The sequence below is a fragment of the Genypterus blacodes genome, unplaced genomic scaffold (genome assembly GCF_046128005.1).
Source record: "Genypterus blacodes isolate CSIRO-AG114 ecotype Tasmania unplaced genomic scaffold, CSIRO-AGI_Gbla_v1 ptg000039l_1, whole genome shotgun sequence".
In the NCBI taxonomy this organism is placed as follows: Eukaryota; Metazoa; Chordata; class Actinopteri; order Ophidiiformes; family Ophidiidae; genus Genypterus; species Genypterus blacodes.
In genome coordinates this window covers 4,612,501-4,625,660 of record NW_027466852.1, presented here as the reverse complement: position 1 = coordinate 4,625,660, position 13,160 = coordinate 4,612,501, and the positions used below count along the sequence as shown (strand labels likewise).

The 13,160-nt window shown below is 46.5% G+C and overlaps 2 protein-coding genes across 2 annotated transcripts; both read left to right on the top strand.

Annotated features, from left to right (window-relative positions):
- Nucleotides 1-2,388: 2,388 nt before the first annotated feature.
- LOC142996661 (nucleoredoxin-like protein 1) lies at nt 2,389-3,284 on the top strand. The gene is made up of 3 exons (XM_076147661.1): nt 2,389-2,624; nt 2,718-2,807; nt 2,906-3,284. Exons 1-3 carry the CDS (start codon nt 2,389-2,391, stop codon nt 3,282-3,284), a joined length of 705 nt encoding a protein of 234 aa, XP_076003776.1.
- A 1,426-nt stretch (nt 3,285-4,710) lies between these two features.
- On the top strand, nt 4,711-6,041 carry LOC142996921 (nucleoredoxin-like protein 1). Its single transcript, XM_076148047.1, has 3 exons — nt 4,711-4,946; nt 5,525-5,614; nt 5,723-6,041. Exons 1-3 carry the CDS (start codon nt 4,711-4,713, stop codon nt 6,039-6,041), a joined length of 645 nt encoding a protein of 214 aa, XP_076004162.1.
- The last annotated feature ends 7,119 nt before the right edge of the window (nt 6,042-13,160 follow it).

Below are 13,160 nucleotides of genomic sequence, written 5' to 3'. Positions count from 1 at the left end.
TATTAGATCTCTCTCCCCACCTCTATATTTACCTCAGCCCTCTCTGGGAGATTAGTCCAGGTATTTTCTGCCAGAGCCTCAGCAGATCAATAGCCACTTTTCTACAGTCGAACCTGCTGGGATTTACCAGAACCAGGCTCCTCTCAAACTATTGACTTTCTCACTTCATTTCCTCAGGACTCCGCATCCAAGCTGTCAACTCACCTCAATAACAGAATGCAAAAATATTATTACGATCTAAAGAGAGGAGTGAGTCATTTCTTTCTCTTGCTTTCTTTCCTAGTCTACAGAATCCAATTTGTTCTTCCCTTTCCTCATCCTCACTCTCTCCCCCTGCCTCCCTCCCTTAGTCTCTTGAAGTAATGAGATTGTTCCTGTTGAGCTCAAGTTTTTAAAGGCATACACACACACAAACACACACACTGAGAAATACCCTCTACCCCTGAATTACAGCACTGCCACACCAGCATCAATCTCTAATCTCCCTCTGTGGAGGTTGGAGTCCAGAGGACAAATTGCAGATGGAGGGCTGAAGCAGCAGTGGAACCAGCATCACTAAAACAAGTTTATGCCATTTTATAGGAAGTAAGAGTAGAAAGTGTGAGGTTTGAGGAGGGATAGAGGGCGAGCCTGGCAAAAGCATGACAATGTCCTGAACAAGAAGAGAAGCTCTGGATACATTTCTCTCCTTTGTTTGAGGTAGAGGCGTTTCAAGGTGAGGCAAATTACCTGTGGCGTTCAGCTGTAGTAGAGGGCGCAGGGATTGATGGCCCATTAAACCAGCCACTGGCAAAACAGGGCAGTGTTGCAAGTATATCAGTCGTTATCGATGAGCCCACTTCAAAAATCCCAAGCAGGTGATTGTGAAATGACTTCTCTAAATCTAAAGACTTGAGCTCTAACCTTTGTCGAGTCTCTCAGTAAATCCTCTGCGGCCAGGTTGCAGGTCTGGGGCCGCCGCTCGCTTTCAAACCTCATTCTTTCACGCCGGCCTTGGGAAGTTTCAGTGCAGCGTTGTAGCCTCAAAACAGATCTGGCAGAGCTCAAAGCCAAAACTAATTTGTGAGCTTATCGCCGTCGATTCACAGCCCGCAGCGCTTTTTATCGGTGAAATACGGGCTGCAGCCGCCAGATAAAGAGTGTCTGCGTGCTTATTCTCTCAGCCCCGGACATTATTTCTATGATTGCACTTTTTTTCTTATGTGTTTTTGTTCTCAATCATAGGTCTGCTGCCGGAAAAACACGTCTTATAAATGCCTTGTTTATCCTGGCCTGTTGATTCTACGCAAGCGTTTGTGAGGGATAAATGTTATCTACAAAACTGAGTGCAGGACTGGAGCCTGAACACTGCGTCTCCTTCACTGAGCTGCAGCAAGACAAAGACCATCAGTCAGTTTCCTAGCAGCAACCAGCTCACAGCTCTGGTGATATTACATTTCTGGTTGTGTTTTTCGTGCTTGGTAAGTTGTTTTCATTATTGCTACAGATCCTTCAGCAACCGTCAACACATTTTTGCTGTCGGAAAAGAGCTTTTGTTCAGTAATCATACACAGCAGTGGCAGAAATACCAATTTCCCCCACTTAGAAGAGTTTTAGAAAACCACACAAAACTTTATGAAAATGTCCACGAGCGCAGATGAAGAGTCCATCTGCTGCACCAGATGAGATATATTATGTTGATGAAAACACAACAAAACTGTTTGCGTATGTATCTTGGGCCAGAGCCAATTTACGGAAAGGACCATAACAATGGCTTCTCATATATTTGTTTGATTTTGCAATGCTGACACAATGTACGTCTTCACTTCACCCTGTGACTCATTTTTCCTAATTTAAGAAAATGTTCCTTCTCTTGTCACTGCTGTGCTGCTGCAATTTCCAATTACGCACAGGAGTAACTCTTCACACTTTCGCTCAGGGTTGCTCACAGTCATTGTGCTAAATCATGGTAGAAATGTGCTATTTTATGTGTATAAGAGTCAGAAAAGGGGAGATATTTAAAGTTATTGTTTCCTTTTACCTCCCGAGACCCTACGTCCTCATATGTGGACGTTACATTTTTCCTTCTCTACACCTTATACATCATTGTGCTTAGCTTAAACCTTTGGGTCGTGGAAAACATAGCAGGCAGGAAGAAATGTGTTATACTATTTGTGTTCATATGTACACCACTTGATCACATGATTCTTTTTGTTATAAACTTAGTAGGTCCCACCAATCCCAAATAGTAAGGGGAAATTAAAAATGCATACCAAATAAATGTGCAGGTTTCAGGAGGTGAAGTATCAACCACCTTTGGAATGACTGTATATGTGTAAAATCCCTCACTATGGGAATGCTACAACACAAATCGGATCTTTAACTGTCTCGCACAGACCCTCTTCCATCATGGTGGACCTGTTCCTTGACAGAGTGCTGGTGAAGAACAACTGGGACCAGGACGAGCTCAACACAGAGCGAGAGATCGATGGGATTCTTCAGAACCGCATCGTGATGCTTCTCTTCGCCTCTGCCGAGTGTGAAAAGTGCAGAGAATTCCTGCCGGTGCTGAATGATTTCTTCAAGCGGCTGAAGGACCCGGCCTACATTGAGTACCCAGCATTGCTTGCCCTCATCTACATTGGGTCTCTGCTCGTCTTCATCTTTTCTTCCTCACACACATTTCCGTCCTGTCTTATCTCTTGTGTAAGTTGTCCTTTTCCGTCTCCTCTCTTCAGGTTGGATCAGTCAGAGGAGCAGCAGGAGAGTTTCCTCAAAGAGCTGCATGACAAGGCTCTGTTCCTGGGCCACGAGGACCCATACAGGAAGTAGGTGGATGATGGGAGTAATGTGTGACTATTGATCATCATTTAAAGTACACAGAGCACACAAAGAAGTATTTTTTTCTTTTTATTTCATTTCACAGGGAACTGCAGGCCATGTTTGGGGTGAAGAACGTACCAACAGTCGTGGTCCTGCGTCCTGACGGCTCCGTCCTGTCTCCAAATGCTGTGAAGGATATCTGTCATTATGGCTCTGAGTGTTTCAGCAGTTGGCAGGAGTCAGCAGAGGTCATCGACAGAACCTTCATGCTCAACGAGGAGTTTGACGACCTGAATTTGCGCAGCGCCACCGACCCCGTGAGGAGGCTGAAGTACAAGACGGTGGACGACAAGAGGAAGAAGAGATGGTGGAAAATATGGGAGAGGGGAAAATCTGGATATGAAGAGGAGGAAAGGCAAGAGGAGGGACTGTGGGATAAAATGGACAAAAAAGGAGAAAGAGGAATCTGGATGAAAAGATGAAGAGAAAGACAAAAGGGTGAAAGCTTGAAATGAGTCGATCCTCCAATAGTTGTCTTCCTCTACATCTTCATCTGAATACTGTCCGAATACTGATGCCAACCACAGAGGTGTGTGTGTGTGTGTGTGTGTGTGTGTGTGTTCCAGCTTGGCATGGCCCTTGTGTTTGTTGTGGTACTCGGGGCGACCTGGCCTGACTCGTACTTTCATAACAGAAAAGGATCAGATGGCAGGACGAGGCTTTCAGTTGAAAACGATCTCGTCACAGTCTGACTGGACCCATTTGTTGTGTTGATCAAATGTCTGCAAAATCACTTTGAGCTGCATTTGATGTTTACATATATACCACGCAGATGATTGGTTGATTGATTGATCGATTGACTTTAGGTGCTGGCACCTGTTGGTTAGAATAGCAATAAAAAGGCTGCATCAAGCATAATGTAAATATTTCTTTACAGTCTCATTAAAAAGTAATTTAGGTTTGTCCCATGAGGTGAAAGGTTGATGACTCCTTTATATTTTGTCACTTGTGGTATTGATCTCCAAAAGCCAATAAATGCTCTTCTGTTGACACACAGCTGAATAAGTCATTGACGTTCTACTCCTCCATTAGCTACAAAGTCTCCCTGGTCTCCTGATGTGCGTGTCTCTCACTCTTTAATATCTGCTCTCCACTCGTTCACCCACGCTCACTCAGCCTCCACCTACACACACACACACACACGCACAGACAGGCACTTCACTCTGAGCGCCAGGCGCGCCTTTGTCTCCGTGTCACCTTGTCTTCCAATCCCTCGCTGCCAGACAGAGGAGGGGAGGAAGTAGATCGACATAGAAAAGGAAGAGTGAGTGTGCAGACGATGTCATCAAGGTGAAGCGGAGGCAGGCGGAGAGTGTGTCTGATAGGAGCTGGAGCGAGGAGGTGAAAAGAAAAATATAGTTTGAAAGCCATTTTCTGATTTGGTACATCACCTTCAGTGCAGACAGAACTGAGGTAAGCAACTCCAGGAGGATTATCTGATTTAGCAGCGAGCAAAACAAGACGCGCTCATATGAAGACGGGATTATAGAATGAAACAAAGACATCTGTTCATCTAAAACCACAATCAGAACGCTTTACATATCTCAAGACACTCTCACGTGGGTATATAGACATTTTAGCTTTACCATCTGCATATTTGGCACTAAATACGGTTCAACCAAGAGTCAGGAGTCTTGACTAACAGAGAACAAAACAGGAGTATAAAGTATGACATTATAACATACTTATAGGGAATAGATTGTGTTACCCAGCAAGGTTGTGTACAAATGTGTGAGTATGCACACTTGTGAGGACCCAAAGATTGAAGGCCTGTATTTGCCTGTTTGTAGTTCGTCCCTCCCTTTACCATCTGAAGCGCACAGTGGTCACCGCTGTGGATCTGTGGTCATGGTGGATCTGTTCGTTGGTCGGGTTCTGGTGAAGAACAACAAGGAGCAGGAGGAGCTGGACACGGAGCGCGAGGTGGTGATGCGGCTGCAGAATCGCGTGGTGATGCTCTTCTTCGCCTCGGCCACCTGTGAGAGCTGCCAGAGGTTTGTGCCCACAATGCATCGCTTCTTCACACGACTCACTGATGAATTCTACGTGGATCGCTCGGCTCAACTGGTTCTCCTCTACATTAGGTATGACGCACGCACGCTCGCTCGCACGCACGCTCGCTCGCACGCACGCACGCACGCACGCACGCTCGCACGCACGCACGCACACACGCACGCACACACATACGCACACATATCTTTGCCATTTTTTAAAATGCTGACCACATTCCTTGTACTTTGTACTTGACAAATTAAGTCTAATTCATTATTTAATTCTAATTCATTATTTAGCTTTAACAATATTCGCTGGCAAATAAAAGATAAACCCAACAACTTTAGACTCTAAAGGTTCAGGTTAATCCTGTTCTCCAACCTAAACCCTGCATGTGCACATATGTACACTGTGTGTGTCTAAGCACATGTGTGTATGTGACCGAAAATATATTGAAATAAACAATCTCACAGAAGGCTAAATGCGAGTCATTCATGTTTGGGCCTCACAAAACACACACACACACACACACACACACACACACACACACACACACACACACACACACACACACACACACACACACACACACACACACACACACACACACACACATACACACACACACACACACACACACAATGCTTGTCCTTCCTCTTCCATGTGTCAGCTTGGACCAGTCGGAGGATGGGCAGGAGAGCTTCCTTAAAGAGCTGCCCAAGAAGTGCCTGTTCCTGGCCTACGAGGACCCCTACAGGAGGTAAGTGGGAAGTGCCAGATGAGTGTGTGCATAACATGGTGGAGGGTGGTTGGAATGTAAATACACCCAGCAGCATGAGTGCATTAGCTGCAGTGTGTATGTTGGCAGGGAGCTGGAGGTCATGTTTAAGGTGGAGGAGCTGCCCACAGTGGTGGTCCTGCGTCCCGACTGCTCCGTCCTCAGCTGGAACGCAGTGGCGGAGATCAGCCTCCTGGGGCCCAACTGCTACCGGAACTGGCAGGAGGCGGCGGAGCTCATCGACAGGAACTTCATGATCAACGAGGACTTTGATGAAAACTCCATGCGCAGTCTCAGCGAGCCTCTGAGGAGACTGAAGTACAAGGCGGAGGATGACAGAAAGAAAAAGAAGAAGAAGAAGAAGAAGCAGTGGGGAGGAGGTGGAGAGGAAGAGGAGCAGGTGGATTGAGGAGGTGGAAGATAACAAGAGTGGTCACAAATGAGAAGGAAAACAAGTAATGAAAGCTGTAGGAATGAAATGGGATTCTTACAAACAGCACTTTTTTTCGCAGCTTGAAGTTTTCACGCTTTTCCAAAAAAAAAGGAAAAGTCAAAGAATCTTCACTGTGAATCCTTCCAAGCACAAATATCTCACACAGCTCCCGTGTAGCTGTGGGTGCATATGCCAAAAAGCAATAAAAAGTGTTGTAAAACACTATCTAAGGGAGCAGTGAGCGCTGCTAACCAACGCTGACCTCAGCTCAGAGCACAACGTCTTTAACGGCTCTGAACGCTGCCAAGTGGACAGCCAAGCCAAAGGTGCGTCTGAGCCAAAGTCTCACCATTACGCCGTGTTTTATTACTCCCGACAGATTACTGCAACCATTTTCTCATTTTCGACGACGGCGGAACACTGTAATGCACCCTCTTCTTCTTCTTCTTCTTCTTCTGCGTCTTCTTTTTTCTTTAAGTGATCATTTGTAGCACTCCAATCAAAACACATCGTGCTCAATCTGAAATCAATGAATTATTCAATGCAATTTAAATTATTTTTGTTAGTGACTGTTCAGAGTGTTTATGGAGTCTGGCTACACACACGCACACACACACACACACACACACACACACACACACACACACACACACACACACACACACGCAGCAATCACATCTATTCACCCCACATCCAGAATCCTTCTCTCCTCTGCCTGGGATTCATCTTCTCTCACACTGATGTGAGGATTCTGCTCTTTGTTTAGACTCAGACTTTGCCAGGATCTTCACAGACCTTCCCAGCTTCCATCTCAGACTTGAAGACACAGAGAGACACAGATATATCTTCATTCTTTCTTCTGTATTCTCTCCCAGGCCTCCCCCATGCTAATATTGCTCCTTAAATGCAAATAGAAAAAGAAGTGGAGAGGCTTTACGCATCTCACAAATAAAGACAATAACGACTGTACGGCTGCACCCGAGTGGAATAAATGCATGTGCAGAATGATGTCACGGCTCCATGATCTCTCTCTCTCTCTCTCTCTCTGTCTCTGCTGACTGTAGATGATGTTCACCTGGCTCTCCACCTGTTCCTTGTCTGCCATAGAAGAGATCTTTGTTTGTCAGTTCCTGTCAGCCTGTTTGTCAGTAGCAACCAGCCTACAGCTCTGTCAGCCTGTGTGTTGTTAAGGGTTATAGCCAGTGTGTGTGTGTGTGTGTGTGTGTGTGTGTGTGTGTGTGTGTGTGTGTGTGTGTGTGTGTGTGTGCGCGCGTCTGTCTGTCTGTCTTTGTAAACCTTGGACCAATCCTCAGCCTCTTGGGCTCATAGCTTCGACTCCAACCTTAAATGAGGTGGCTGTAGATGTTTGACGGATGTTTCCTGAACATGGATGCCGTGATGGTGTGTCAGCGTGTTCCAGGCTCTCACACACTGACACACCAATAGGTTCTATTCAGGACACTTTCCTGCTATTTGGCTGTAGCACAACCATCCCTGGTGCATGGTGGAGATGCTGCTATACACGCCTGCTCTTGTTACATGTGAACACTAAGAAACGCAACAGCGTCACACACTCTAACACACCAAAGAGGGTGATGCTTATATCACACACACACGCAGCATATGAACATGCGTGGCTGCTTGTTCCATATTACTACGCAGCAGGTTCTCGTTACTCAGGCAGACAAACCTCGATAATACACCCGAAGCCTCCCCCCTCCCTCCATCCCTCTCTGCCTCCATCCCTCCCTCTCTGCCTCCATGCACGCACACGAACGCAAGCGGATGCACGCGTAGAAACACACGCACACGCACGGACACACACACACACACGCATACATGCACGTCGCGCGTTCCCGAGTGCAGAACGCGCAACAAGCGGAGCAGCGGATGGAGAGAGCGAGAGAGCGCCAGTAGAAGAGGAGAGAGAGACGGACGGATGCAAGGCGAGGCCAGGAGCGGGAAACCCTGTCTGTCCCTGTCTCTCTGTCTGTCCCCCTGCGTGTCCAGCGGCTGTCTCTGCATTTTCAAGATTTTTTTTATTTTTATTGTTCGGGCTCGCTTCGCACACACGCTCACATACACGCACACCCACACACTCACATACACGCACACACACACACTCACGTCACAGTCCTGATGTGCCGATGCGCCTCATCACGATTCTTCAAGGATGTGCAAAGCGGCGGACGTTATTTTCCACTCTAACACAAGGATGTAACGGAGCGACACCGGAGCACATATGATCGCGATGGCAACCGGGCTCGGTCGGGTGTAAAGACACCGTCGGAGGGGGGAACCGCAAAGCAGCGCGGCTCGGTGCGTTCATTTTGCGTCTTTAATTGTTGTTTGTTGTTTGCTCGTCCATCATCTGCCGGAGGTGCGAAGCAGGCCTGCATCCCGCATCATCTCCGGGCATGAAACCCGTGGGACCGACGTGACGCACAGTCACAGTCACAGCGGGGAAGACATCGAACCGAGCCTCGACAGGACGGAGGGGAGGGTGTGTGTGTGTGTGTGTGTGTGAGGGAAAGAGAGAGAGAGAGAGAGAGAGGGAGAGAGGGAGGACGCCCAGTTGTTGTCGGATACATCGGGCCGAATGATCGCCTCGCTGTAGGCGTCGTCCTCATATTTCCGAGCGAAACATTTTTGATTTTCATGCATCGGGAGGACGGGAGGAGACATCAGTGTGGGTGAGAGACGGCGGGAGGGCGCGGACACGGAGAGACGGGATGCGGGAGACGCAGTAAGCGAGGAGGAGAAGGAGGAGGAGGAGGAGGAGGAAGAGGAAGAGGAGGAGGAGGAGGAGGGAAAGCGGAGGATTGACGGTAAGATATGGATATAGGCTATGAGATGCACCCCGCCCCTCCTGTTTCCCCTCTACTCTCTCTCTCTCTCTCTCTCTCTCTCTCTCTCTCTCTGCTTTCCACACACGCACGCACGCACGCACGCATGTATGGACAAGACCTGTCCCCTCAGAGGACAGAGGAGGTGTCCCGCTCTTTGGCGCGGCTGTCAAAAGCCGTTTGATCGCCGGACAGGGAGAGGGCACGCGCATGTGTTTGTTATGTGTGTGTGTGTGTGTGTGTGTGTGTGTGTGTGTGTGTGTGTGTGTGCGTGCGTGCGTGCGTGCGTGTGTGTGTGTGCGTGTGTGTGTGTGAGGCGAGAGTGTTGTGAAATATTCATGTGCTTGTGATTAGTGGAGGGAGAAATTGGCAGAATGACTCAGGGCGTCCCACGGCCCACCAGAGGCGTCTGTCACGGGTGGGCCGGGCTCACATGTGAAATGTGAGACACACACTTTACCTCCATTTAACGTGACTGCTGTTTCAAACTCCAGATTTCTCTGATCACATGTGTGTGTGTGTGTGTGTGTGTGTGTGTAAAGCAGAAATGGATCCATCCATCCACCTCACAGAGTGATGTAAGGATCATATATGTGCAGCATCTTTGTGCAACACATTTCAAATAACACACATTTGCATTGTGATATATGCATATTTGATTAAAAAATAAGTCATATTACTGCAGAACTACCCAGCTTATGAGGAGGACATATGTCTAATTAAAGGCAATAACGCCTGCAGTTGCTGTAAATCCAGTCCCGGTGGTTAAAGTTATAGTGTGGACGAGAGGTTTTAGTGGCCTATTCACACATTAATACACAGGCACATTGTGTCTTTATGCAGTGCTTGTGATGTAGCCCCCCTGCAGTACACAGTGTGTAAACATACACACAGCACAGGAGTGTGAACGCCTGGTTTGGGGTTTGATTTTTGCCGGCATGGGCCTGCTGATCAGCCACAGATGCATCAGTATAGCGCGACGTGGAGTCGGAGTCACCAGACAGACGAGAGGACGAAAGAGCAACACAGAGCCGGGAAGAGTGAGAGTCCGTCATCAATATTTCAGAGAGGAGGGAGAGAAGAGTGGGTCAGTGGAGGAGGCCAGGCAGGGAGAGGAGAGGAGAGGAAGACGGGGACGCAGAGGAGGAAGGAACAGGAAAGGAAGCAGAGATAGGACGGAGAAAGGATGGAGAAAGAGTGAGGAGAGAGGAAAGGAGGAAGGAGGAGCTCAGTGAGTGACAGGATTCAGAGTCGTGACGCATGCGGCCCTGTCATTTGCTACAGTGTCTGCATATGTGCAAAGGTATAATTGCGTTCTACTATTTCACCCTGCGTGTTTGTGTGTGTGTGTGTGTGTGTGTGTGTGTGTGTGTGTGTGAATCATTATTTCAGCAGAGACAGATGTTGGGTGAGAGATGAACGGCTCATTGAAACTGATTTATTGCTGTTCTCTCTATACCCCGGCAACTCCCCTTATCTTATGTGTGTGTGTGTGTGTGTGTGTGTGTATGTCTGTGTGTGTCAAGGCATGTGCTTGTACTGTGTGCGTCAAATCAGAAAGAGCAAATACATGTAGTGATGTAGTGTTTGTCCACCGTGTCCATGTGGACACCAATGGAAGGAACAAAAGAGAAAGTGGATTTGTTTAACACACACACACACGCGCGCACACACACGCGCGCACACACACACACACACACACACACACACACACACACACACACACACACACACACAGATTTCCAGTCATTTGAAGGATGACTATTGATGATGTAAGTGTTTACGTGGACGTGGATGCAGAGTTGGACCATGTATCAATATCAATAACATCATATGGAAAAGTAGACATTACCCAGCATTTTGTGTTTCTTATGTCCTAATATGGTTGCCAACATCCGTACATACAGAGTTATAAAGTATTCCTCAAAAACAGTGCAGAGGTGGGATATTTGTTTAACGGTCATTTAAAGGATGAAAGTAATGGTAAATGTAGTCTAACGATACAATGTTGTACTACCAAAGGTGAATAAACCAAAGAAGAAATGCAGTGGGTACAGAACATGTGGGTACAGAACATGTGGGTACAGAACATGTGCATCCTCAGTGTCAGTAAGGATCTGCCTGAGTCATCATAGTCCCATTGCTTGTGGAAACTTTGGAGGAGCACCTGCAGTCAGTGCTGTATAGATATTATATCCATATCTTTACATATGGAGGTACTTGGTGAAATAAGACCTTGATATGTTGGGCGGATCCTGCCTCTTTGCTGTGTTACACCATCATTAGAAAAGAATCCACTTTACAGAAGCAGCTTCTGTGAACCGCTATGATTTGACAAATTTACATTTCATGTTTTGAAGAGCAGAGGAGGAGGAGGAGGAGGAGGAGGAGGAGATGGAAGAAGAGTCTTTGACATTCCTGTGTATTTTGTATATGTGCTGACACACAAAGTACAGGGTCCTCAAAAAGGACATCACATTGCTGTGCAGGACGCAGAGAACAGCTGACTGTTGTTCATCTCAATATTTGTGCAAAACGGATGGAATTGACATTTCAGCAAAAAAAACAGTATTTAAAGACATGAAGGTAAAGCTCAAAGTGTGACTGCTTTATAATTAGTTTTGAATATTTCCCGGTGTGCTCTGTCCCCTGAATGCATCACCTGCTCTCCTCTTTTATAATACAGATTGTGTCTTTTTAGCGTTTCTGCCCTATGAGGTCACATATGCTCTTGTTGGCTCTCACACTGACGTCTCTATGGCAACGTGAGTCCAGACAGTGTACAGAGGTTCCTGTGTTTTTAATTGCAGAAATACCATCATTTGATTTGTCATCACTTCGGGTGACAAAAATGTACATTTCTGTGAGTTAAAACCCATTTTTTCCCACCCCTGCAGTTTTGTGGTGAAAAGTAACAGCAGCGTGAAGGATAATCACCGTCACGCCGAGCTATTTTTAAAAAGCCACACACTAGCCTTGTTGGCTGTTTTTTCCCTACATAATGATCCAACACCTGCCAGCAACTCGTCGGGAGCAGCTATTCTACTTAATTCGGTGATGGAAAATGAAAGACGCTTAGCAGGAAATGTCAGGACGTCTCAGGGCAGGAGAAGGTGGATAATGGAGGTGAGCTGGCTTGTGTATTTCAGACGTGGTGTGATTTGGGTTAGAGACTACGAGCTGAAGGCAGGATTACCATCTTGATAAATACATGCAGACCCTTATTAATGTTTAATCACCTTTCTTGCATAAGAAACTAGACTTTCACTTTGGTAGGCAAAAGAAATGGATGCATTAGCACTACTAACCACTTAAACCTATTGCAGTGGTTCTCAATCTTGGCGGTCCGGTGTCACAACACTGCTTTCCATCTCTCTTTGCTTTCCGTGCATCTGATAGGCTCAATCAGGTGTGAGTGTGTGTGTGTGTGTGTGTGTGTGTGTGTGTGTTGTTTAAGTCTACAAATAAAATATAATATAATAATAAAGATAATAATTGGTTCTGTATGTTGCTGCTAATCTTAATAAAGCTAAACACACCTGACTTTAATAATCAGGTGTGTGTAGAGCCGGGAGAGATGGAAGTGTGTGGTGCTGGTACTCAAGCCTCAAGGTTGAGAACCATTATAGGAAAAAGACAAAAGTATAAATATGCAATATAGCAATGCATCATAATCCACCAACAAAATATTGAGTGGATGTTAACATTTGGTTTAGAAATAATGATCTATATAATATAATAATGATAATGACTGCAGTAACTGTAGTAAAGGAGCATGTGGGGGTCTGTAGTCCCCATAACACAATGAGCTCAGCCTTCATGTGGTGTGTGTGTGTGTGTGTGTGTGTGTGTATCATGGATGATTGACAGAGAGCGAGACCTTCAGTCCCCTGAGTCACCCGTCGACCAGACAAACAAACACACTCTAAACCATGTAAGTGGCTCCGGCTGCAGCATGCTGGCCTCGGCCCCCCGGGACCAACTGGAAGTCAATGGTCTGGAGGTGGCATACACACACACACACACACACACCCACACTCATCAGGCCACAGCAATATTGATTAGAATCCGTCATTAATCCTTGAACATTAACAACGCTGATGAAATATTCTCACCCTCAACGTTATTTAAAGAAAATATATTGATTTCACTCGGCTGTTTGAGGTCCAGTCTCAATCTGTCCTTCATCGCCTCCCTTCCTCTCCCTGTCTCTACGTATGTGATGTACTTAGGCAAACACATTGGCCAT